Raw genomic sequence first — 27414 nt, 5'->3', positions numbered from 1 at the left:
ATGTTTATATCAACACCATCATTCACTCCATTACTATTAACCCTTCCTTCAAAATAAGTTTCATCCACAACAACAAACCAGAAAACCCAAAGAGTGGAAGATCATATTTTTAATATTGAGTTACAGAAAATAAATGAAGAACAAACATTAATCCAGAAAACAAGATAAATACCAAATTGATGACATAAATAATGTTTTTGCCAAGTGTGCAATGTCATGTCATTAATGACCTTGACATGTCATCAAAATTGACCCTAAAATGGAGTGGGGATCAAAACTCAAGAAAAATTAAAATAGGGGGACCAAAAAGTTGGTTTTTAAAATAGAGGGATCAAAACTTCAAGAAATTGAAAATAGGGGGACAAAAACTGCATTAAAGCCTTTAAATAAAAAAAATATAAAACAATCAAAAAGGGGTGATTTTAGATCAAAATTGATCCAAAATCACCCCTCTTTGAAAGATGAACAAGAATAAAAAGCAAAAAGTAGGGTTTACTATGTTGTTGTTGTGGGGCGGCTATGAAAAAGCAAAAAGTGGCATATGTTTTTCCTCTTATTAATAAGATTTCATGTTCTTTAATAATTTATGTAGGATTATATATATTTATACTCATCAATTAATAAGATAACCTTTTTTTTTATTTGTACGAGACTTATAATTTTAATCATATATTAATAAAGTTGTTTATTTTTTTATAATTTTACGGGTTATACTAGATCAAATATTAATACAAGGACCTAATTATTTTGTTCATTTTTACGAGCCATATATTTTTTTTTATTAATATATTAATAAGGTTGCTCATTCTTGACATATATTTATACTCATGCATTAACAGAAGATATAATCTTTTGTGTGATTTCTGCGGTGCTTGTGTTTTTTTTTTGAACAAACTAAAATGAATTTTATTATTAATAATGAGTCCTGATTGGCACAAGGTGTGCCAAACAAAACAACAACAGTTTATATCATACACGTACGCAGGGCCTATGTTTTTACTCTTATTAATAAAATTTACATTTTTTAACTATTTTTTGTGAACTTATATTTATACTCATATATTAATATACGATAACCTGATCTTCTGCGTGGTTTATGCGGGACCTATGTTTTTTACTCATTAATACGATTAATACGTTTGTCCGTTCTTTTATAACATATACGGAACCTATAAAATACTCATATAGTAATATAGAAACTTTTTTTTTGTGATTTCTACGGAGCTTATACTTTTATTTATATATTAATTAAGTTGCCTATTTTGTTTTACAATTTTACGGATTATACTGATATTTAATACGGTGACCTAATTATTTTGATGATTTTTGTGAGACCTATATTTTCACTAACATATTAACAAGGTTACCTATTTTTTAATAATTTTAAAAGGATATATTTATACTCATATATTTAATACAGGGACCTAATTTTTTGGTGGTTTTTACAAGGCCTATGTTTTTACTAATATATTAATGAGGTAACCTATTTTTCCATAATTTCTACATTATCATTTATATTCAAATATTAATACGGAGACATAAGGTTTTTTTGTGATAGTTTTACCATTGTTCTTTTTCTATTTTTTTTACCAAATATTATATCTTTCTATTTTTTTAATCTTTTAATCTACTTCCCAATAAATTACTATTTTATGTTATTAAGTGAAGTTTTCAATTTTTTACTATTTTTTAGACCTATATTTATAATTATATATTAATACGAGATCCTAATCTTTTGTGTGATTTCTGGGGACCTATGTGTTTTTTTTTTTGGTACATGGGGACCTATGTGTTTTACTCATATTAATAAGTTTGCCCATTCTTTTATAACATCTGCGGGACCTATATTTAAACTCATATATTAATATGGAAACTTTTTTGTTTGTGTGGTTTCTACGGGACTTATACTTTTAATTATATATTAATTAAGTTGTTTGAAACAAAAATAAAATAAAAATTACGTTGTCTATTTTTTTTTACAATTTTTCTGGTTATACTCATATTTAATACGATGACCTAATTATTTTGATGACTGTTGCGAGACCTATCCTATATTTTCACTAACATTTTAATATGATTGCCTATTTTTTAATAATTTTTACGGGACTATATTTATACTCATATATTAATACATGGACATAAGTTTTTTTTGTGATTTTTCAACACCTATGTTTTTACTAATATATTAATAAGACAGCCTATTTTTTTTCTTCATAATTTCTACATTATCTATATTTATATTCCAAAATTAATACGGAGACCTAAAGTTTTTTTGTGATGGTTTTACCATTGTTCTTTTTCTATTTTTTTTACCAAATATTATATCCTTTCATCTTACCAAGTGAGGAGCGACAACGCCGCGACACCCGTGCGGACGCACGGGTGTCCTGCTAGTTAAATTCATTAACAAACAATTTGTTTTATCAAATGGGACAAATAATTCATAAACGTACACGTACGTATAAGTTGGGACACCAAGTGGTTGAGAATTGAAGCAACTCAAGTATTATATCATTTTTAATGTTTTATTTTAGGTTGTATTTGATTTATTGAAAAATAAGTATTCGATAGAACACCACAATACATAGTAGAATAGAACATGACAAACTTTTATGATTGAACAATTTTTATGTTTGTATTTTGTCCCTTTGCCTCCTAATTTGCTCAGTCGTTAAAATAATTTTACGATCAAAGACAATTACACAATATAACTGGAGTTGTCCCATCCAGTTCATTATATTTTAGAAGATCAACCACATTCTTAAGAAAACTATTTTGAGTTAGAGTTTAATTTATGTGATCTATCAATGTAAAATTATTTTTTTCTTAAAAGTAAAATATAAAGTATTTTATATTAATGATGATATATGATATCTTACTATAGAAGCAAACATTAATTAATATTATACTATACTTTATTTAAACTATTTCTACAATTTTTATCATATTCATGTTAAGTGTCTCCACCATAGAGAAAAAACAAAAAAAAAACAAATTAATCTTTCAATAAATTCAGTTAGATACTTTCATAAAAAATCTCTTAATTGCACAATGGATTCAAAAGATTTAAGCCACAATGATATCTTGATGTCCTCTTGTATATAATTATTTGTTGCTGATAAATTATTTTAGGTTTATCATTAAGTATGAGTGACATACCTAACTTTGGCTTAACATAGCCGACATGCAATGCATTATTTGAACTTCTTATAGAGATATAGTACTAATACAAAATTACGTAGGTCCCAAACACTCCACATCAACTTTCTAGTTAAGCAAAGATCCGAATTCTTGTTGATAAATCATATTCTGGCACCATTATAACTCATTGAAACTCCAATTGTGTGTTGCACCTACTTTCTTTAATCATATTTCCTATTGAAAACAAACAAACAGTGCACATCACTTTCTAATCCTACACATCTTCATAATAAGCTAGAAGAAATTAAAATGTCCAATAATAATAACACCATCCCTCAATTTCCACATTATTCATTAGAAAAGTAATGCAATATATTGGTAAGCAAAGTGACATGACACCCATCTCTAACTAGCTAGTTCAATCAGACATGTATGGAGTGGGAGACAGGGCATGTGGGTTTGTTACATAACTTTGTCACAAACACACATGTTTACATTTATGTATACACCTATTTCTAATCATGCTTTTGATTTTTTTTATTGCTATATTTATTTTCGGAAATAACTTATGAAGCAATGTTTGGATGAGTTAATGCATATAGATATAGATAGATATTTTATGACCCAAGTTAATGCATATAGCTAGATGGTTTTTTTTTTTTTTTTTGTTGAGGAAAATGGATACTAGGAGAATAATAAAGCTTATATTAAAGAAGCAAATGTAAAAATTATTCTGTTTGGTTATTTTTATAAAAAAAATCAACTCACACTTTAGGTTTATTAAATATTTGATGTATTTTAGTTTAGGGCAAATGTAAAAATTATTTTCTTTGGTTATTTTTATAAAAAAAAAAAAGCAACTCACTTTTAGAATATTTGATGCTTCTAATGCCATTTTTGCCTTTTCAAAAAAAAAATTGATTTATTTAGTTCATAATATTTTTAATTTTATCATTACAAAATCCAATCTTTAACAAAGGTTCATATTAGACAAATCTAACAGACCAATATTTAACTATATATTAAATTAACAATTTGTTAAATAAAAATTAAATTGTTAGTATATTAATTATTATATTAATTTTTTTACCTTTGCTATAACTTGAATTATAGACCTCCAATACCTTTAACGCTTAACTCTTCAACGAATTAAGCTACTCATCTCATCTATTAAATTAATAAAGTATTCAATGATATATTACAAAGTCCATAAATACAAAGCCTAGAAGGATTAAAGTAGCAGTGACACAAGTAAAGGAGGGCAATAATTGGTACAATTAATGTTAAGTGAAGCTACTACTTAAGAAAGTGTGGTAGTAATAATGGGTACAATGTGAGTGAGGGGAAATAGCTATATAGAGAGCATTTTCCTATTACTGAAAAAAAAAACAGAGCATTTTCCAAGTTTTCTCTTATTATAATCACTACCTCAATTCTTTCAAATAAAATAATTACTACCTCAATTCTATAATAAGTGTAACATTTACTTTTAAAAATAATTTTTTTAATATAATTTTTTTTTTCATTTTTAGTTATACACACTATAAAGTCATTATAATTAATTATATTGAATTTTTATAATAAAATTTATGAATACTACATCACTTAAGTAATTACGATAATTTCATAAACTTGCTATTTATTTATTTATTTATTCTTTTATATTTTTTTTTTCATATATGTGTAAGATAAATAAGTGTGACATGTATTGTGGGAACAATAACTTTCCATAATATATAAGTGTGATATTTTATATTTATAATAATAAAAGTATATCAATGATGATTAATAAAGATAATTGAGTAAAATTAACGTTCTCTTAATTTTATTTATCATGATATTTTCTTAGTAAACATGGAATTACTATCAATTATCATGGGAATGATGGAGTATAATAATGTCACAATAGTAACACTAGTGATAGATTTTCAAATGGTCAACCTTTGTATAAGAATATAGAAAAGACTTTTCTTCATTATTATTTCCCTACTTATTCCTCCCTTTGATTATTATTATGATTATTATTATTATGATTAATAATAATCATAACCACCCACCCACTCACCCACCCAATGCCCCCACAGAAAAGTCTTGTACTCATTCTCCACCTCCCCCCTCTCTTTAAAACCATACCTTATATCCATTTTTTCATACAAAACATTTCAACCTTAAAACACCTCCTTCATAGTTATTTTTTTTTTCTCAATTATCAAATGGGGTTTAATGATCAAAATTCCCTTCATCTTGTTCTAGGCTTATCTTTGAATACTTCTACTACTCCAAAACAAATAACCACCACCACCACCACCACCACCACCACCACCGTAAAGAATCCCTATTCCTCCACCGAGCCATCCTTAACGTTAGGACTCTCCCCAGAGAGTCCTAACATCCATAGAATTAACCAAACTTCTTCACCTCATAGTGTTGTTGTTTCATCTTTCTCAAATGGGAGAGTCTTGCAAGTGAAGAGAGAAAGAGAGGAAGAAGAAGATCAAGAGGTAGAAGAAGAGAGAGTTTCTTCAAGAGTTAGTGATGAAGATGAAGATGCTACTAATGCTAGAAAGAAACTTAGGCTTACCAAAGAACAATCTTTACTTTTGGAAGAAAGCTTCAAATTGCAAAGCACTCTTAATCCGGTAATTATATATCCTTCTCCTTATTTTCTAGCATCTAATAAATTAATTATCAGTGAGTAATATATCAATTTAATTAATTTGTTATTAATAATATTCTTCTTCTTTTCTATTGGATTTTCAGAAAGAAAAACAAGCTTTAGCAAAGCAGTTGAATCTAAGGCCTCGACAAGTTGAAGTGTGGTTCCAGAATCGGAGAGCAAGGTATTCAACTTTTTTCTTTTAAAATAATTTAGTGACTATAATTTTAACTTTTTAATTAAGGTGAATAAGTAGAGTATTAGGTTTAAATCCGGTCCTTGTATATTATATGTGATATTTCTAACTGAGCTATGCGAAGAGGACAATTTTTTTTATTTAAATATAAAAAATCAGCGGTTCCATTAATTTTTATATTGAGATTTTTTTAAAAAAAATATTGGAAAAGGTAGAAATTTTATTAATTAATTAATATATCATTTTACATTTATAGATTTTGTATATTAAGATTAAACTCTTTACGACTGTAACAAAAAAAAAAACTCTTGCAACTAATCTGAAATTTTAAATGTAAATATTTTTAGATTATATGCGCAAAAAATACCCATATAATCATTAAGGGATTAATTACTATACACCGACAGTGTAAAATATTTTTACACATATCTAATGAAATCATATCTTAGTGTTGCTTTTATAGATTTGTACATAAAATATTGCTTCAAATGTCTACATGTCATGATTTAATCGGATGTATCTGTAAAATAATTTACAAAGAGACTATTAAACAAGATTTTGGTTTGGATATTGCAGAACAAAGCTGAAACAAACGGAGGTTGATTGCGAATTTTTGAAGAAATGTTGTGAAACGTTAACGGACGAAAATAGGAGATTAAAGAAAGAGTTACAAGAGCTGAAATCATTGAAGCAAGCACAACCTTTATACATGCCCATGCCTGCAGCTACACTCTCCATGTGCCCCTCTTGCGACCGGCTCGGCCGCGTCGCGGATGGTGGCGGTTCGAATAAGAAGATCACTGCCTTCACCATGGCTCCCAATACTCACTTCTATAATCCTTTCAATAATCCTTCCGCAGCTTGTTAAAGAAATTAAATACATGTAGTATTTTCTCCCTACAATCATTGTATTTTTTTGGTTGAGGGATTGATACGTCTAGCTAATTAAGCTAGGGAAACGTACGTACGTTGTAATTAGTTAATTAGCTATATAATACTGTAGAAAATTATAGTAACTGCTAATGATAATTACTTTTTTGCATTTTTTTTCCTGTTGTATGTATTTTTATATTTTTATATTATATATCATCATATCATAGAATATATATACCTTGTTCCAAATTCTATTAAAAATTTCCCCTTAATTATTTTTAGATTTCTATGGTAGCTTCATTTTTGGGACTTCTACCAATTTTATTAAAATAAATTCACTTCATATTATTATTTATTTATATTTATATGTGACACACACGTACGTATAAGTTGATCCAGACGCGTGTAATAGTGCATGTAAAAATAGTGATAGTATAGTTCTTGTCAAAATAAAATAAAATAAGTAGTATAGTTTAATTAAAAAATAATGATTAATTAGTAGTGACACATTTTTGAAACTAACTTCTCCCCACGTGCTTACATTTGTTTGATCTAAATTAACAATGTCACATACCAACAAAAGCAGAAGAATCATAATTTATTAAGAATTCGTTGAAATTAATTTATTGCGTGCTTTATAGTATGAAACATTGAATATTATTTGAGAAGAAGTTTCCGATAATTTGAGTTCGGTTGAATATATCACTTATATTCTTCTATAATATATGATTTTGTGGAATATATAACAAATATCACTTATATTCTTTACATTGCTTAGCCGGTTAACCAATCGTCTATGTATATATATATATATATATGGGATTGATCGTCTCCCATTAATTTTCTCTCCCATGAAATTCTGATCATCCATTTTTTTTTTTTTTACAAGTTGGTCAACCAAAAAAAGATAATTGAGGGCATAGATGCACACATAAGGGAATCCAGTGAAAATTTCACCGGAGACAACCCATACCCTATATATATAGAAGTCGAAAAGTTTAAATCTTAAAAATTTTATATGTTCAGCTTAAGGTGGAATATTAACCACTATATTATTTGATAACAAAAATATTGTTTATAAAGTTTTTTTTTTTTACTTTTACCACCGATTTAATCTGGTTCGGGAATCAATTCTGACATTAAGTAATTTCAACCTCTTTCAATCATAGTTGAACCAACCAACTAACGATGGATATCGCTTATAAAGGTTTCTTCTGATGTTGCGTACACAAGATATTAAATGATAAATGTTGATTAGTATAATACATGAGTTGGACGGGATGTTGAGACTTGAGATTAAGGACATGTTTTGTTTGAGATTTTAAAAAAAAAAAATTGTGAAGAAAATCATTTTCAAGAAAATTATTTTTTTTGCAGAGATTTTGAAAAAAAATATAAAGATATTTGCCGTTTGTTTACAATCATTAAAATCTATTTTTTTAAGATGGTGAAAAATGATGAATAATAAAAAAATAAATTTTGATAAAAGCTATTGAAAATAAATTTTCATTTTGATGAAAAAAAAAATTTACTAAAATATTTTTTGAAAAAATCTGAAACAAACAAAAATAAAATATTTTTTTTTGAAGAACAATAAAAAAGAATTTCAAAAAATCTGAAACAAACATGCAATAAGTTAGAGAAAGGTCCAAGGTGTGGTGTGGATATTGGGGAAGTTAGCTCACGTGTTTTTGTCTGCAAATCAGTTGCTCAATGAGAGGGAGAGAGAGAGGGGAAAGTGCTGTCTACATAGAAAGGGACTGATGGTGAATCACTCTTTGAAAAAAATAAAAATTACATCTAGTTCGAAAAAAAAATATTATATTTTAATTACATTAAATAGTTAATGTATTTTATCTATAACGTAGATAAGTTACATCAGTTATTTAATATATCTGAAAGGTAAAAAATGTGATACTTTCACTTATTCATTTTAAAAAGATGAAATTCTAATAGCTAGTACTTGACAAAAAGACTAAAGAGAGTTTTTTTTTTCTTTTCTCAAATAGCTTAGTGGCTAGACTCACACATGTAAATGTGGAGAAATGTAAAATCCGGGGTTCGAACTTCAAACACTCCAATAATATCTCTAGTAAGTACTCCCTCCGTCCCAAAATATAAGCAAAAATGAGTCAAAGAAACTTGATGTATTTGGTTAAAGATTTGGACCAAATACATTCACTTTTGTTGACTAACTTTTGCTTATATTTTGAGACGGAGGGAATACCATTTAAGCACATAAGATAAGAGAATACTATCTTTTAAATTAGTTGATACTTGAGGTAAATTAGATAGATGAATAAACATGTGTATGTGGTAGCCTCTGATGAGATGCTTTGGCTTTAAGGGAACTAATGGGCCACACCCCCACGTGATGGCCCAATGGGAATGAGTCTTTCTCAAAATCTTAACATGGGATTTCAGTGACCCACCCTCTTTAGCAAATATAAACCTGGACCCATAAATTCCGCCTCACACGTCATCTCAGGTTCCCTTATACCCAATTTCAACGGTGCTGATCTATTCCACCCACTCTCCTTAATTACCCACACACCGTAGACGTGTTCCCCACGCTATCATGATTGGATTTCCAACTTTGAATGGACACTAGACCATTCAATACGATTATACGAACTGTGAGAGACGTTCCTAACATCTAACTGTTTTTATCGTACATGTAGGTGGATGGATCAGATATACGGTATATAGAAGTGACTTACCTGGATGACTTCGTCGGTGATGCTTATTTTTCATTCTGGTGAATGAGAGTGGGGTTGTGTATCAGCAAGTGCTTCGACATTCAAGTTTGCGTGAGTATGAAGTAAAATTTTCAGAAAAGGATAAAATATATTTAACCACTATATGAGAGGAGCATATATCCCCCAACGACTTCCATGTTAAAAAAATGAAACAATTTAGTGAAGTTATGAAACGGTTTAGTGAGATGTATATTAAAAAAAGTGGTAACAAGATACATTTTTCATCATACATTTTTGAACACTTAATAAGTAATAAAATGCTATATATTTGTTTCCTTCAATTTTTTTTTTACGGTTAATGAAATAATTAAATTGATTAATGAAATAACTTAATTTTTGTGTTACAAAACTAAATCCCTATACTTATAAAATAAAAATAAAAGAAATTGATAAAAAAATGGTACTTGTTCATCATATAAATACGGTGATATTGTTTACCGGATCAGGATTCTCTCCGGTGAAAATATCACATGAGAAAATCCAGTTTTAATCTTTACCATTCAAAATTGTGATAATTGACTTTGACTGCTTAAAAACAAAAAGTTGGAAGACTAAGATTTAACTGGACCATAATGTCACTGCAGATAATCCTTTTCTATTGTTTACCATATAAATACAATAAATAGTACCAAATATATACAAGGTGTATGCTTTTGTGTTCCAAAATAATTTCAAAACAATTGATCAATACGATGGATTTCATTACTAATAACCACAAAAAAAAAACGATGGATTTCATTTAGGATAATACTAGTACAATACTATATGCATTGAATTTGAATTAGTTCCACAAATCACTCATTATACTGTGGACCAATAAATTATTTTGTGATAGAGACCTTCAGGAGAAAGAGGAGACTTTCCAAGAAACTGCTAATATGCCTCTCATCATCACCATCATCATATGAGGGTTGGCTACTTTAGAAAGAATAAAATTAAAGAGTGTATTTTTTTTTGCACCCTCTTAAATTTCAAAAGTACCCCCTTTACAACATAACTTACAAGTATCAAAGGCTGCAAAATTCGAAAAACACAATTCGATATTTAAGTAGCGAACTAAATTCACACTTTAACTAGTAAATTTTATAAATATTTTCACAGGGGATGAAGGAATGGTGAGGTGGAAACAAATATTAGATTTTATAAAATTCGTTCTTAAAATACGAATTGTGTTGTTTTAGAGAGCACAAAATGAAACACTCAAAATTAAAATATTAGGTGGTTTGTAGTTATGACAACCCAAATGATAAAATGATGTTGGGCCAAAATATTTTAAATCTACTAGTTAAAGGTGACCGGATAGGACCACTACATAATCTCCGGATAGGACCACTCCATAATCTCCAATTAAATTACCCATCTTCAGGTAAACTAACTCTCGAGAGGAAATTGCAATGAAAATTACTTTTGTTACTCTATTGATTTCTCGCGAGTCTTACGTTATAGAAATTTGTTAAAAATGTCATTCGTTATTTAAGTAGTGGACGTGAAAAAAAAAAAAAAATTGGTAGGGTATTCCGCTACGTAAATAATAGATATAAGTATTTTTATAATTTCGTAGAGCGTGCGAAAAAATGAATAGGGTGACAAAAGTAAATCTCAATAGTAATATTTGGCAAACATTTACGGTTGGGCCCAATAGAATATTTCATATCAATAATGGAACCCCCCCATAATCTGTTAAGCAATATTTGGGGCTTTCAAGTTTTAAATTTTTTTACAAAAGACATACGCAAAATTTCACATCCAACTTATATGTAGGTCTTGTGTGATGATTTTCATATCCAAAATCATTTTTAGTTTGAGATGGTAACCGTTAATTAGGTTGCAACTCAGGGATGGATCCAGAAATTAAACATTTCTAATATAATTTTGAAGTTGATGTCGCACCATCATTTTTGGCTCATCTACAAAATCACTTGGATAAATTAAGCTCAACTATTCTCAATAATTTTTCACATCTACAGATTCAAATGATAATAAGGGACTCAAATTTGGTGAGTGGTGGCTATGGGGAGGGTGGGCGATGTTAAGAAATACGGTGATAATTTTTTACATCTAAAGCTCCAAATGACAATGATTTATTTATGAGTAATATTGGTAGGCGTGTTAAGGGACGATTTGTAACGTTAATTAGTTAATGCCCCAATATAAAACCCATAAATAGTTAAGGGACCAATTGTCCAATTTAACCTTTTTTTTATGAGTCATGCTAAACAGTACTTGGGGGCACTTGTTAAACATATTAAAAGATGAAATCAAAGATAAAATTAATATTGATAAGATAACTTTGTAGTAGTTTATTTTTAAAGTATTAAATACACAAAATACAAGATAAAATTTCCTTATTAATATATTTAATTAGTATCCGAAGACAATATTTAATACAATATATATCTATATATATGTTTATAAAAAAAATATCAAAAAATTTGGTGTGGCTTTAGCCACACGATGCCCCTTAATGCATCCGTCCCTGTTGCAACTCCCTCTCTTTTTTTGAGTGGCTGTTTTGAAACACTCTTTAGCATAATGGCCAATCTCCAATCAAAGACATTGAAACTGTTATTTGTTGTGGGATTAACCACCAAGAAACAAGATCCTCCCATTCTTTCTAATCAAGAATTAGATATTAATGAAAAAAAACCCGATTGACTATTAACAAACTGTCATAAATGCATGATGGAATATATAATTAGTTCCATGAAAATTAGGGAGTAGTCTTATATATTTTAAGACTTTTATTTTTCTATTATATTGAGAGCACTCAAACTGTTTATAGAAACTTCTCTTGACAAAAATACTAGGGTTAATTGAATCATCATTCGATTCACCTTGAAGAACTCTATATTAAATTGAGTCTCTTGATCATGAGAAGAAATTCAGGGAAATGGTAGAATTAAGTTTTAAGACTGAATCTTGTAATTACTTTGGAATCTTTTGTGTAACGTTACTCTTTTGAATTATTGGAACGGATAGCTGCTATTTTCCCTAGACGTAGGTTATTGTTGAACCAAACTCGGTAAACAATATTGCGTGTATTTTCTCTTCTTGTTCTTCCTGCTTCACTTTGTTTATCTTGTTCGCGATTATTAGTGTGTTCCTTTGGTTATTGGTTGCCATGACAATTTTTCCATGCATCATATTATTGATTGGACTCTGATAAACTCTGATTTAGTGAATTATATGTAGATATTTTTTGTGTTAATTTAAAGTAATTATTTATTATTATATAAGTAACTCACTTGATTTGCTCTATATTATACAAAAGAGAAGAAAAGATAAAAAGATGCAAATCTAATTTTTGAATCACTTAAAATAATATGATATACATTATATTATTATTATTATTATTATTATTATTATTATTATTATTATTATTATTAAACTAAATAAAAACAAAACAATGTTTCAGGCCCAAAAGATGAAGCACACGATGGCCCAATGCTAGGATCTTGTCTTTTTCGTCAAGTGGCTAACACAAGTTACCGAGGCGGTGAAGATCAAAGGGGAAAAGACTTAATGCAGAAGGAAATTTTGTCACTGGCAACAACAACACAGGCAGCACAAGTTGAATTGGCCATGAGGGAATTAAAGTGAAAAAGGAGACTTACTGTAGAAGGAAAAATTGGAACAGAGGCGGCAATTGGAAGCTATAAATACTGCTTCTTGGTTTCAATTGAAAATCATGCTTTCTTCTATACACGGCTGAGAGGGGAAAATTGGAGAAGCTTTGGATTGAAGATTGGAACTTTGGAGCAACATATTTTCTTTATTCTAGGGTTATTTCTTACTCTTAATTTCATGAATTCAATTTCTATGTTAGTGTTCTTTTTTATTATGGATAGCTAAATACTATTCTAGGGTTTATGGTGAATCTTGCAATTAAAATTCCTTTTGCTATGTCTTAGCTATATGTTCTAGTTTCTAATTTGAATTTCAGTATTTTGTTCAATTAATTTTATCCTATTGATTTGATCACATAAGTAGGAATGATCAACCTATGAATGTTTATAATCAATTGATTGATCAGCGACCGTTGCAGTTAATTGATGGACCTATACGATAAATGAGACTATAATTATTGCATGACCAAACTTTGATTTTAGTCTTCCAATCATTCAACCTTTTTGCACTTTATGCTTTTCTTAAATTTCAACTCTTTGCATGACCAAACAAAGGTTAATTTAGGAAAAAGAATATTAATCACGAATGACCAAACGGATTAATAGTTTTAGTAAAGGGATTGGTAATTGAATTAAAATAAAGGAATTCAAATGGAACTAGACATAGGGAACCGAATATTGCAAGTGAAACCATGACCCTAGACCTCTCTCTACTGGTTTACAAACTTCACGTTTTTATTCTTGTTCTTACTCTTACACGTCATTATTTTCTCTTTACTTATCATGACAATTCAACTACTCGTTAGTTTAAATAATAAATAATCTTAACTAGTTTGGTGTTTGTTAATTAATCCCTGTGGATACGATAATCTTTTATACTACTTCTGCGCTAGAGTACACTTGCTCTAAGTGTGTTTTTAACGCAACAGACTCTATCGAATTCACATTTCATAGTGAACAAGGAAATCCGGTACGAAACATTACTTTTTTTTGTCACTAATTTACATTAAACAAGAGCAAATGCCGAATTCAAAATCGAAACCTTTCACTGTTATGTGTGAGTTTTCAATGAATGCTTACTATTTTTTTTGGGCGTAAACCAGATATTTTCTGCATGCAACTGCAAAGTCTGCATGCTCAAGTTATGAGTCAAACCCAAAATCTTACTTGAGTTAGAAAAGATATGCGTCATATCATCTAAGCACGAGCTTATTGCTTTGTGTAAGACAAAAAACACTAAATACAATAATAATAAATTTATGGCAAAATTACACTACAGGTCCTTTATCTTATTTTTTTGTAACATTTTGGTCCTTTATCTTTTTTTTGTAACACTTTGGTCCTTTATCTTTTATTTGTAACACTTTAGTCCTTTATGTTTTTTATTTGTAACACTTTAGTCCCCTTTTTTGTAACAGTTTGGTCCTTTATCTTTTGTTATTTGTAACACGTTGGTCCTTTATATTTTATAAATAAATAAGATAAGGACCAAAATGTTACAAAAAAAAAGATAAAGGACCAAATTGTTACAAAAAAAAGATAAAGAACCAAACTGTTACAAAAAAATAAGATAAAGGACTTGTAGTGTAATTTTGCCTAAATTTATGCACTCAATAATTAATGAGTATAGTTTAATTATCTATAAGTTCCATTGGTGACACAAATGCATAGTGTACCCGGCAGCTATTCAACAAATGTAGTTAGTACGTTACTTTCTAATGGGAGCTATTGTTTGTAGTTTACTGTTAAATAAAATATTAAAATCAAGTGGTTACAAAAAGCAGGTGCATGTGATCATATTATAAGACATCATACTGTCTTAACATGAAGAAAACAAATAGAAAGTTTCAATCCTATATTGTCATGCTGGACAAACTCTCACCGGCGTGTGATTCATATGCTTTCTCCAAAATAACTAGCTGCCACCAACTTCCAAGATGCCCATCACTCGCCCAATTAAATATTTTAATACTGTTTTTTCAAGATCATGCACACTTCTTAAAATATCACATACTATACTAATTTCTAACTGTGTGACGCAGTTATAGCTCTAAACCGTCCAATCTAAATAGACGACAATTGAGGTTGTTTTACTATGTCAGTGTTCTGAATCGTCTGATCTCAAATAAACAGTCCAAATTTATTATTATGTGAAACAACGTGAATATTGGACCGTAGGCAATCCTGGTCCGATGGAAAGGGAGCGAGTATAAGATATTGATAATTGTCCTTTGAACCTGCCCTCCCTCACTCAAGTACCAATTTACTGTAGTGACTACATAGGTAGAGAGTTATAAAATCCTTCTATTGTTTGTTTTTGGCATTCTTTTTCATAAAGTTATCATCATCACTCTTAAGCAAAATTAGTTCTTTTTAAGAGACAAAAATAATATCCTGTCCTGTTACTTTCTCTCCTTATTTCATTCCAATTTGCATATTCTTCTTTCTAAACTGTTGAAATTTTGTGCTGGATCTTCCAAGTCTTTGCAGTTTCTTTTCTTTCATTTCTGCTAGACAAGGTCTTAAATTGTTGTCTGCAACCACAATTGCGACCACAATATAAAGGAATTTGAAGTCTACCTGCAAAAGTATCATATCTGCTATTTCGAGCGCAATATAAGAGATTTTGAAGTCTTCACATCAGTATTGTAACCGCAATTGCAACTGCAATTTATAAGAGATTTTGTAGTCTCTGCAACAGTATCACAAAGGCAATTGACATATTTCCGCATTTTGCCCCAATATAAAGGTTTACAGCATAACCAGAACCGCTTTATATTATCCATTGTTGGAAGTTTTTGTTTCTTGCTTGTCACTGTTAAGGGACAATAGTAGCTGTATAGTTTTTTTTAGTATAATTGATTCAAATTCTGTGATGCTAACAAGTGAAATGAGTGCTTTTTCTGTGCTACTGATTCTACTAATCTTCTGCAATTCTGGATTTCTTTGTATTGCGGGTGGTTTATTGAATTTCACAAGTTCTGCTTCGTCTCGTAAAAATTTATCAAGAAGTAGCAATACAGAGTTGGAAGACAAGAGAGGTGTGCCATCAGGAGCTAATCCACTGCATAATCGGTAGAGACAAGGTGTATGTTTGAATTGACGGTGGGGGTAAGCAAATCACAATGTCACCGTGGTTTTATCGAAGCTCTAATTCTAAAGTATAACTTTTGTCATTGCTGTGGCTCATGTTGAATCTAGCAATTTCACCTTCAATACAAACATGCACAGAGAGCTATGAAGTACGGACATTCTTCAGATTAGACGTATTCTGGAGCAGACATGTCTCGGTGATCAACATGACACCGACACATGTGTGATTTCGTTGAATTATGTTATTTTTCAAAATTATTGTCGGTGTTGTTGACGTATCAGTGTATGTGCTTCGCAGACACATAGACAAGCAACAACATGTGGGGACCATAGAAAACAGAGATGTTCTGAGAGTATTAACTTCAGGAGCTCTAAAGGGCTAAAAGGAATCTGATATTCCTTTTGTTCTTGTTTGGATGTTATGAGAAAGAAGGGAAAAAGTATCGAACATTATAAGAATTGTTGTAAAATATGGATTCTTTTGAGTGTTGTGATCTGACATGTTTGTGCATGAGCTGTCTCTTTGTTTGATAACAGCTAATGGATGTCTTGCATTTGCTTATTTGCATGCTTATCATAAATTGATTTTTTTTTAACTTATGTTAATGTCTCTTTTCCATGCACAATAAATGGAAGTTTTGTATGATTAGTTAAATGTTTTAATGATTCAGTTATATCAATGTAAACAATAAACATATAACCCCACTCTGTCTCATCATCTCATATTAGGTCAGAAATGCTTGGAATTGTGGTGGCATTTTGTATATGTTTGGTTAAGCGTTTTTAAGCTCCAATGAGACGCGATTTGAATCAATTTCTTGAAAGTGAGTTTGCCAGCCAATCCATGTTGATAAGCTCCTGAATTCGTCTAATCAGAATGGGGTGACTCCATTAAGATTGCATCTCCTTGTAACCATGTCAATTAGTAGTTTGAAGTCACTTTCCACAATAAGGTGTGTAACACCTTTTCTTCTATCCAACTCCATTCCAGCATACATGCCTCACATTTCGGCATTTGAAGAGTCATATCCTTGTATCCATTGACCATCTGAATCCCACAGTAAACTACCACACATCCAACAAGATCCACATATTTCTTAAGAGCTCCGTCACAAATAAACTTGATCCACCCTTCATTGCGACATTTCCAATGAATGAATACAACTTCACTAAGTTCTAGATGATATCAATATCACTTTTGTTGATGAATCTTTAAATAGATGAAAAAGGTGATTGGTATCCGTGATTGAAAGAATTAGTTGGATTCACATATCCATAGACACACAAGGTAGCTTTTGTCATCTCAACTGAATTCATACTCATGAGTTAGAAATTAAACCCTTAACTACATTCTTAAAAGAACAAAAACGCTTACCACTTGAACCAATTCATTATTGGTTATTAATAACACACATAAAAAAAAACACACACAATATGAGCACAACACAAGCAAGCATGTGCATAGTACATTAAAACTATTTAGTATTTACACTATGATAAAGACATCACGTAGAAGTATAGTATACGGATAAATTGGAAATGACTCGAGTCAAATTGGATCTAACTTGACTCGATTTGATAAAAATTAAATTGACTCAAAAATGTAACTTGAATTCGACGAATTTTTTTAATTTTTAGCTTGAACTGGGCTCAGTTCAAACTCGTGAACAACTATTGATTCATCCCAATAGCTAAAAAAAAAAAGACAATCTTATATAGGTAACAAATTCACTGTGAGATTGTCATAGCACTATTGATCATTCTCATAGGTAACAAATTCTATTGTTCACAATAGAGCTGTCAAAACGGGTAGTCCGGCCAATTTCGGGCTTCGGGCCAGTCGGGCTTCGGGTTTCGTCGGGCCAGGCTAAAAAGCCCGGATAAAAAAGGGCTACCAAAATTAGTGTCCGAGCCCGACCCGGTAAGGGTAGTCGGGCTTTTGGGCGGGCCCGGTTTTTTTTTTTTTTTTTTTTTTTTTACTTCTAGTGCTAAAAAACTCAACCATATAAATAGCATTAATAATTCTCGCGCGTCCTATTTTTTACTCATCCGCTATATAATAATTCTCGCGCGCCGTATTTTTACTCCTCCACTACCTACGAGTTTCTCGCGTGTCATATTTTTACTCATCTGCTACCTACGACTTTCTCGCGCGCCCTATTTTTACTCATCCGCTACGTACGAGTTTCCCACGCGCCCTATTTTTATTCATCAACTACGTACGAGTTTCTCGCGCACCCTATTTTTACTCATCCACTACCTACGAGTTTCTCGCGTCCTATTTTTACGCATCCGCTACTTACGAGTTTTCGTGCGTCATATTTTTACTCATCTGCTACCTACGACTTTCTCGCGCGCCCTATTTTTACTCATCCGCTACGCACGAGTTTCTCGCGCGCCCTATTTTTATTCATCCACTACGTACGAGTTTCTCGCACGTCCTATTTTTACTCATCCGCTACCTACGAGTTTCTTGGGTGCCCTATTTTTACTCATCTGCTACTTAAGTAGCGGACGGTGTTTTATAATTTATATTACAAACTAATTTCAAACCATCTAAAACAAATTATTTATATTTATATTTTAATTTTTAATTTTTTCGGGCCGCCCGCGGCCCATTCGGGCTAGCCCATATTTTAATCGGACTTTGTCGGGCCGGGCTAAAAAACCTAGAAATAATTTGGGTTAGGATTTTCAAGACCCGAGCCCGGAAAAAATTGGATTTGGCAGGCCGGCCCATTCGAGCTAGCCCCTTTGACAGCTCTAGTTCACAAGACTTCCAACATGGATAATGTTTCGCGCTACTATTTTTCTTTGACAACTACGCGACCCTCACATCACTCATGCAAATGTGCGTATGCTGATGGATAATTTTCACTATATGTTATTCTTGGATTAACATGCCATTCATTGTATTTTTGTTTGTGGGTTTTCCTTCTTTTCTAATTTGGATTTTGGGTCGAGTACTACATGTACTTATCCCACTGGGATGCGTAGAATATCTCTCGTACTTAATCCATGCATTTTTCCTCGCTGCTCATTTTGTGTGTATTATTTCCTATCTCTACATTGTCTACTCTCTTTTTAAAGGTAAAAATAATTGAGTTTTAAAGTTTTAAAATATTATCAATCGTTAGTTGATTCAATGGTGATTGACGCTGAACTTGATAGGGGGGACCACAGTTCGATCCCCCGCAACTGTGATCGAAAGGGTGCTGGAACCACTTGATATCAGAATTGACCATCGAACCAAATTAAACTGGTGGTGAAATCTAAAAAAAAAATTAAATATTTATATCTGGAAAGTTAAGAAAATAAAATATATTATGTGGTTTTAAGAAGACCAAAGTACTGAGAATACTGTTGAGAATATGAGGAGGATGCGGTTTGTAAAATGTAGGGTGGTAGGCAGCAATAACTGGGTCTTATTATCATTTACATATTTGAGAAAAAAAAGATCAGTGATGTAAAAGGCCCAAATTTTGAGAAACAAAAGTTTAGAGTTCAGTGATGTAAAAGGTCCAAAATATTGTCCTATCCCCTACTTTTATTTCCTACCCCCTATAAACCATATGAATTGTCAAAGTATAGTTTCGGAAAAAGTTGATTTTTCTAAAGTAAGAATTTTGTTTAAATGAAGTTCACAAAAAGTTACACTTTAAATGAAGTGTTATTTTTTTTTTTAAACCGAAGGTATCCTCTGTGCGCAACTGCAGAGACTAATCTCATCGTGGTAACTCAGATCCATTTAAGGGGTTGACCTCTCTCAACAAATGTTTCTCCATACGCACCAACCAGGGATCGAACTCAGGACCAAAATGAAGTGTTATGTTTTGCTTATAGTAATTTGGACAGAAGGACCGATTTGACATTAATTGTAAAAATCCATAGATTGACTTGATATAGTCGTTTTATGGAAACAATGAAATTTGAACCATTGTGGATAGTGAAAAAATTTGACATCCCATTTTCAAAATTAATCAAAGTAGTTTTGAAAAAGTGATTGTTAACGTGGAAGGACACATAAGCAATTAATGTCCATGTCATCATTAATGGTCCACGTTGATGGAGGATTAATTTGATGTAACCTTTACGAATTTAATAACACTTATAAACACATATTCAGGGCGAGGAGGCTCTGATACCATTATAATATTGGGAGTTGTACCTAATTCAACTCTACAAAACCGGTTTGTAAAACAAAACTACTCTCACTTATAAAGACATATTCATATCATCTCACAATTTATGTGGTGCGTCTTTAACATTTCGAAAATTTAAGGATGAAATTTATTGAGGAGTAAAAATTGATTTATTTTGCTCTTGGATTATTGTTTGGATAGAGAGAGGCTCGTAAATCGAAGGAGAGGTGTGTTTCCCTTTTCGTGGCTCCTCCTTTTCTTGCCCCTCTGCATTTTTCTCTTTTGTCTTTCTATGTTCCATCACTTCAAACATAAATAAAAGCCTCTTCTTTTTTTCACCAATATATAGCTTCCTTCTTTTGTATGGTGTCATATTCACTTTGTGCTATTTGCTTCATCATTTATTATCACTCCCTTCACTTCACCCTTTCTAATCTATAGACTTCTCCTCCAAATGAGGATTCAATATCAACATGTCATTTTTGGTCAAAGACTTTGTTTCATTACCATTTCTCTTTTCTTTCTCATAATTTCAAGCTTCCCCCAAAAGGGACTTGTTGCTGAAGGTAACATGAACAATTTTTTAATCTTCCAAAATGTACAAACTAAAGAAATTCCATCTTCAACTAACATTTTCTTTTTTGTTTCTTTTGTTCTAACAGGTAGAAAGACTTTGAATCAGAATGGTTTTCACCAGGTAAATTTGGTTTAGTATAGTTCATGTTTAGATTCAGAATCACGATAATTCAGCGTAGTTTTCACAGTGCTACCGTAAATTTGTCAAAGTCACCACTCATCCACATATACACTAATTACATTTAAAAATATTTATGTACTTCTAATTTTATTAATTAAAGTAATACTACAAAGTCAAATTCTTACTACCGAACCGCACTTTATTGATGTAGAAAGAATTTAATTTATGTTAATTTGTGCAGACATTAGGTGATAACAAGGTGATGGTGAGGAAACAGATAGGTTCAAGGCCACCAAGATGTGAAACAAGATGCAGATTCTGTGGACATTGTGAGGCTATTCAAGTTCCAACCAATCCTAGAGCACTTAATGGAAAGATTAACCCTTCAACTCTGTCTACAATTGCTTATTCTAGAAGACAAGATAATTCAAACTACAAGCCCATGAGTTGGAAATGCAAATGTGGGAACATTATTTTCAACCCATGATTTCAAATTTGTTCCTTAATGTAGTTCATTTATATAATTAAGAGGATGTTAATCAATTTGTTAACTCTGTATATCAATATAGTATCTTTCTTTTTTTAAGTGTTTTTCTATTTTTAGTTTTTACCTAGCTATCAATGTCCTTTGTTTGAGTAACCACATAAAATTTCTACACCTTATCCGATCTTAAATATAAGTAAAAATGTCAAATATATTTAGTTGTATGAATTGCGGCGGCTAATCATTATTGACCAACATGTAACTTGCAGTTTGGTAGTTGAGTTAGTTCTTTTGTTGCTCTAAACAGATTCTGCCAGCTTAAAAAAATAAAACAAGTGTGTTACCTTTAAATTTCTTGGGGTCCCTGTATCTGAAACTTTTCTTTTTTTCAATTTCTTTTATGATATATCTACGTGACTAAAAAAGAGTAGTGCTATATCCAGCGAAATTTTCATTCACGAAACACATCGTGAAGTACGTTATGAGCATGCTAAATTTTCTAAACTGCTTTTCCCTTTGTCTTTGACGGAAATCATGGGGCGTATTTGTGATAATTAGCCAATAACTAGTTTGCACTTCATGTCGTGAAAGTATACGTGAAAATATTTTTCGCTGCATTCAGCATTGTCGTTAAAAAAATCATACATAATGCTAATGCGAAATCGATTCAATCGGAGAGTCACACTCTTAGTGTGTTCAAGGTCATTTGATTGAAATCGAACACTCGAAATTTAAAATTCGGTCAATAAAAAATTTGATTAGATAATTGAGATTTTCTTGCAGTCACTATTTATTTGTAGGGAATTTATTTCCCACGCTAACCTATTAAGAAACGAACTTAGCTCCCTTGCAATTAGAACTCCACCTTTGGAGTATTGGTGATTGTTCGATCGAATATTGGAGAGTCCAAATTTACGCTTGACATTTTGAATCACTAAATTTAAATTGCCAATACTTTTTGGATTGCCCGATTTTGATCACAACCGAACGATCATTAATGTGTCGAATGCGTAAATACATGATCAGACTACAAAGGAATCCAAATTCATTAAAAAAAAAAAACTGCTCAAATGACAGTAGAAGTGTATAATTGAAGATTACATTATTTGTTGAAAAGGATTTCACCTAAGAATAATCTTTTTAGAATTTTTTGATTGAGACATACTGTTAACAAGTAGTATTTAGCTAGAGAGCAAAAGCCTGCAACATGAAATCCAGAGGAAACAACAAATAATCTTGAAATGCTATGCTAGCCTCTGAATATTCTAGTTTTTAAATATTTTATTGTATTGGTATCACTCCAAAATATGAAAAGAGATTGATTCTCTTCTATTTGTCCTGAGGCATGAGGGAGTATTAAGTTGCTTCAATTAGATGTTTCATATGCTTTGTCCCATCCCATACCCTACCCCTAAAATATCAATCTCCACTAAAAATATTTTACAACAAAAGCATAATCACTTATCACTTAGTATGAACTAAAAGGCTTAAATGCAGTTTTATCCCCTATTTTGAATAAATCAAAATTCTACCCCCTATTTCACTAAAACAGTAATTAATTTCTCTCTGTAACTCCAAATTTAATGGAGTTTGATTTTGTGGAAAGCTAACTCGATTACGATCATTTTGGTATCAGTTTGGTGAATTGTTGATCAAAATTTAGTTCTGTGCAAAGCTTTGAAGTTGAGGCTCAGAAGCAAACTGGTATCTCAATTTTGGTAACTCAATTTTGATCAATAATCCACCAAACTGATACCAAAATGACCGTAATTGAGTTAAATTTCCACATAATCAAACTCCACTAAATTTATAGTTACAGAGAGAGATTAATTACCGTTTTAGTGAAATAAGGAGGTAAAATTCTGATTTATTCAAAATAAGAACGATAAAATTGCATTTAAGCCAAGAAAATTTAGACCTATCGCCACTCCCGTTAGTCTATCAATCATATCCGATTTGGCTTCATATATTAGACTAAATTTAGCAAGTACTAATAAGATAAGAAAAAATAGTATCTTTTGTGAATATCTATAACTACTTTTGACATTATTTTTTTAAGGAATAACTACTTTTTACATGAATAGCGATAAATAACGGACCTGGATTAGGTGCAGTCAGCACCCATAACTATATGCATTAAGTATAATCATTGCTATTTAATCAAGATCGGATAGTTTAGATCTAAGGTCAGAATTTTATGTTTTAAAAAATTAAAGTTGCATTTAAATTTGAGCGGTCAAATTTTAATCAAACGGCTATGATTCAGTGACTGCACCTTGACTACAAGAAACATGACTGCTCCTAATCCATTTCCATAAATAACAACTTCAAAAGTTTTATAATGTGTTTGGGAGCGCACCGGTACTTAGATAGACAAAGCACAAACTAAATATTTGGCCACGCATACCGAATCTAAAAAATATAAAAGGATTATTGATATCAAATGTTCTGACTGAACTTATGATTTAATTTTTATTTATTTATGTGTGCGCCCTTAAATATAATTAATTTGAAATTGTGTCCGTAGAAAAGTTGCTATGTGTTTGGATTTACACATGTTGTGATACTCTTGGTATTGTAGACCAAATAAAATACTAACACAATGTTGAAGGTCACATTTGAGTTACAACTTTTGAGGGTTGAAAAAAAAAAGATTAGTTATGAATGGCAATGACTGTTTGACTCTCTATACTGTGAGCTACACGCCAGAATATCACACTATATACATTGTGTAGTCAAATGGAAATTGGCACTGATAACTAGTCACTGAAGGGAACTGGTGGATGATATGATAATTGATATCAATGGCATGCGCATGGCTAAACTTATTTCATTGCCACTAGAAAATTGCCTTCACATTTTTTGCCAAAATCATGCTATTGAATTTGAAGTGAACTACTACTGTTTAAATGAAGAAAACTGAAGTTTTGTGATTTGTATTCAACATGACAAGACCATAGGAGTCACATTGATGCAACACACTTTCCATTCAATAGTTAAGAAGGCAGGAGCTGTTTTGAGTATAGCAAAATCTGCGGGGGAGTTTTACAGGATTTACCTTCTTCATTTTAGGAGTTTGAAACGATGGAAGAGAACATATATAGTCATAGACTTCTATACTCATCATATATTCCTTGAATTCTTTTCTCAAATTAAAAAAAAAAAAAAGAAAGAAAACTTGTGACAAAGTTGGTAGATGATCAATAATTTATTATGAGGTGTAAGTATAGTATGATTTAAAGTGCGGGAAAAGAGGTCAATCCCTTAAATGAATCTCAGTTATTGACAAATAAATTGGTCAATGGTAGGACCTTTAAAGTATGTGATTAGAAGTTTAATTTTAGTATCTAGAGAAATTAGAAACATTTTGTGTTAATCCTTCAATTTAAAGGGGAAATGAATCCTAATTTTTAGAGTTCGACTAAAAGATAAATAAAACCTGAAAAATGAATTGTGTCAACATGGATTCAAACTCGAGTACTTCCAATTGATTGGTCATTCCCAAAGCTCATTAATCACTTAAACTTTATCACACTTGATATATCAAGAAATTGTCGATCGGGATAACTAGGTTCACTCACTGATAAGTTATCTAAGACACATAAATGAAATAGACTTGCACCATGTATGAGTTTGTTTTTCACCATTGAATCAATAAATCTCATCATATTTGATTTGAGTGATGAAATTTATTGATAGCATAATGCAAGACATTTAGACATGTCAACATATATCCTATAGAATTGGTCATCGTGTGTGTCTGAGATTTGCTAGTATACACCCGCCGAAGGTGTGTTTTAGCAAATTACAACTAAAATATGGTTAAATACACCTTAAGAGTATGTTGCTAGTTAAAACACACCTTCATAAATACCAACGAATGTATTCTAACAAATCCCCGTGTGTGCGCGCGCTCGTGTGGAGTATATTAGAAAATTAAATGGATATCATTTTGAATATATCAATGAAGGTTGGTCCATTATAGATCAATGTTTTTTTGGGACCATACTATACTCCTACATGTTCTTTATTGAATATCCATCATCAGTACAATAATGGTTTAGTAATGTCAATTGATTTCAGGACTGATTGATTTGCACACAGGCATCTTTTTATTTTATATAAATGTAAGTTGCAACAGTATTGCCTTTTCAAAAATCCATTTGTCGTGAAGCAAACTAGAAACAAATGTACATAGATCATCAAAGTATCACCATAAATTGATCTTGTTTAAGACACAACATAAGGTTAAAATAAAGCTAATTCTATGACACCTATTGTATGGTATTTGAACAGTTTTATGATGACAAAATCATTATTAAAGTGAATGCAGAAAGAACAAATAATTAACTCAAAAAGATAACAGAAACAACAGAACCTTAAGATTAAAAGTGAATATGCATTGATCTAAACAATCTTAGAGAAGTTAATATCAAGGGGAAGAAGAATGTACATTGTAGCTAGCACTAGCAGTCACGTGAGGTATGAAACAATGAACCACACGAACACCATATCTATCTTAAGAGATAAACTAGATTTGAATCATTTGATAAAAGAGAATGTTTTGGTGCAAAGGTCAAGATAGACACAGAACAGAACTGAAAAGCTTTATTAGGGACCAAATGAAGAAAAGGAACTGTGGAAGAAAGGGAACTGTGATTCCAATTCCCATAAACTTTTTGTGTGCTGTATATATCAGTAACATGGTTTTGAAATTGCCCCATCCCTCTGTGGTGGGCTCTGTCTGAACTACACAGCACTCATACTCAAGTTCCTATCAGATGCTGATGGCACTACTGAACCTCCACTAAGTTATAAAGCAAATGGTTTTATAACATATTTGTTTGTGCACGTTTTCACCACCAAATAGCAATACTGTATGTACATTTAGATAGACGGTAAGTTTGGCTAAATCAGAGTAACACCGTGATTTTGTTGAAGGTTCAAAATGTAACTTTTGTCAAAATCGCGCATTGTGATTATGCTAATAGCATCGAGACACTATATCTTCAGGCATTATTCTCACTCTGCAGATTTACTATAACACACTTAGCCTATGATCATCCAAATAAACCCTTTACCAAATACAACTTGGGCTTTATAATTCAAAGGAGACACTTTTCTCACCCTCAATATGATTTCGAGGAATCGGATTTGGTGCAATAACTGCGTTAGCGCAGTTACTATTCTCTGTGGTCCAATCCCAATCAAATGGTAGAGATTGTGTTAATGTGTTGAAAATGATGTTCAATTAAGACCGTCCGATCCCAAATCAACAAGTGAGACTAAGTACTTCGTTAAACTACGTGATAATCTATGACAGGAGATCTCAATCCTGATTTCGGATATAATATCCATAGAACACATACTTTGTGCCGTTCGAAAGTGTACTTCCAAAAATGTGTTATTTTTTAGAAGTATAAAGGGATGAAAAGTGGCCTATTTCATTTACTTAAAGAAACTACAGCAGGGGTATGATGTAACTTCATCCACCATAGGGAATCTCAGAAAAGGCCTGAATCCATTATGAATTTATTGTAGACATTTACAAAAGACTAACTCAATGAATCAGGGCTGTGATCTCCAATCACACTGAAACTCTTGTAGACAGATATCATTTACTATCCCAAGTTATTCCATTATTTATTTTATTTACAATCTTCAAAGTCTTCTATAAATCTTAACAGAACCATGTTGGCCAACTCTGATATTTCTTTGTACATTTTTTAATGTGCCTAAGTTTGCCC

At 31.2% G+C, this 27414-nt stretch overlaps 2 protein-coding genes across 2 annotated transcripts; both read left to right on the top strand.

Moving 5' to 3' along the window:
• The first annotated feature begins 5201 nt into the window (after positions 1–5201).
• LOC123910070 (homeobox-leucine zipper protein HAT22-like) lies at positions 5202–7035 on the top strand. Its single transcript, XM_045961106.1, has 3 exons — positions 5202–5780; positions 5902–5981; positions 6570–7035. The coding sequence occupies exons 1-3, from the start codon at positions 5214–5216 to the stop codon at positions 6859–6861; spliced, it is 939 nt and encodes a 312-aa protein (XP_045817062.1). The 5' UTR covers positions 5202–5213; the 3' UTR covers positions 6862–7035.
• A 13655-nt stretch (positions 7036–20690) lies between these two features.
• LOC123909516 (EPIDERMAL PATTERNING FACTOR-like protein 2) lies at positions 20691–21670 on the top strand. The gene is made up of 3 exons (XM_045960358.1): positions 20691–21052; positions 21149–21183; positions 21425–21670. The coding sequence occupies exons 1-3, from the start codon at positions 20941–20943 to the stop codon at positions 21668–21670; spliced, it is 393 nt and encodes a 130-aa protein (XP_045816314.1). The 5' UTR covers positions 20691–20940.
• Positions 21671–27414: the final 5744 nt, after the last annotated feature.

Source organism: Trifolium pratense, linkage group LG2, assembly GCF_020283565.1.
Source record: "Trifolium pratense cultivar HEN17-A07 linkage group LG2, ARS_RC_1.1, whole genome shotgun sequence".
Classification (NCBI taxonomy): domain Eukaryota; kingdom Viridiplantae; phylum Streptophyta; class Magnoliopsida; order Fabales; family Fabaceae; genus Trifolium; species Trifolium pratense.
Note: the sequence above shows the minus strand (reverse complement) of the source record. Positions and strands in the feature narration are given on the sequence as shown.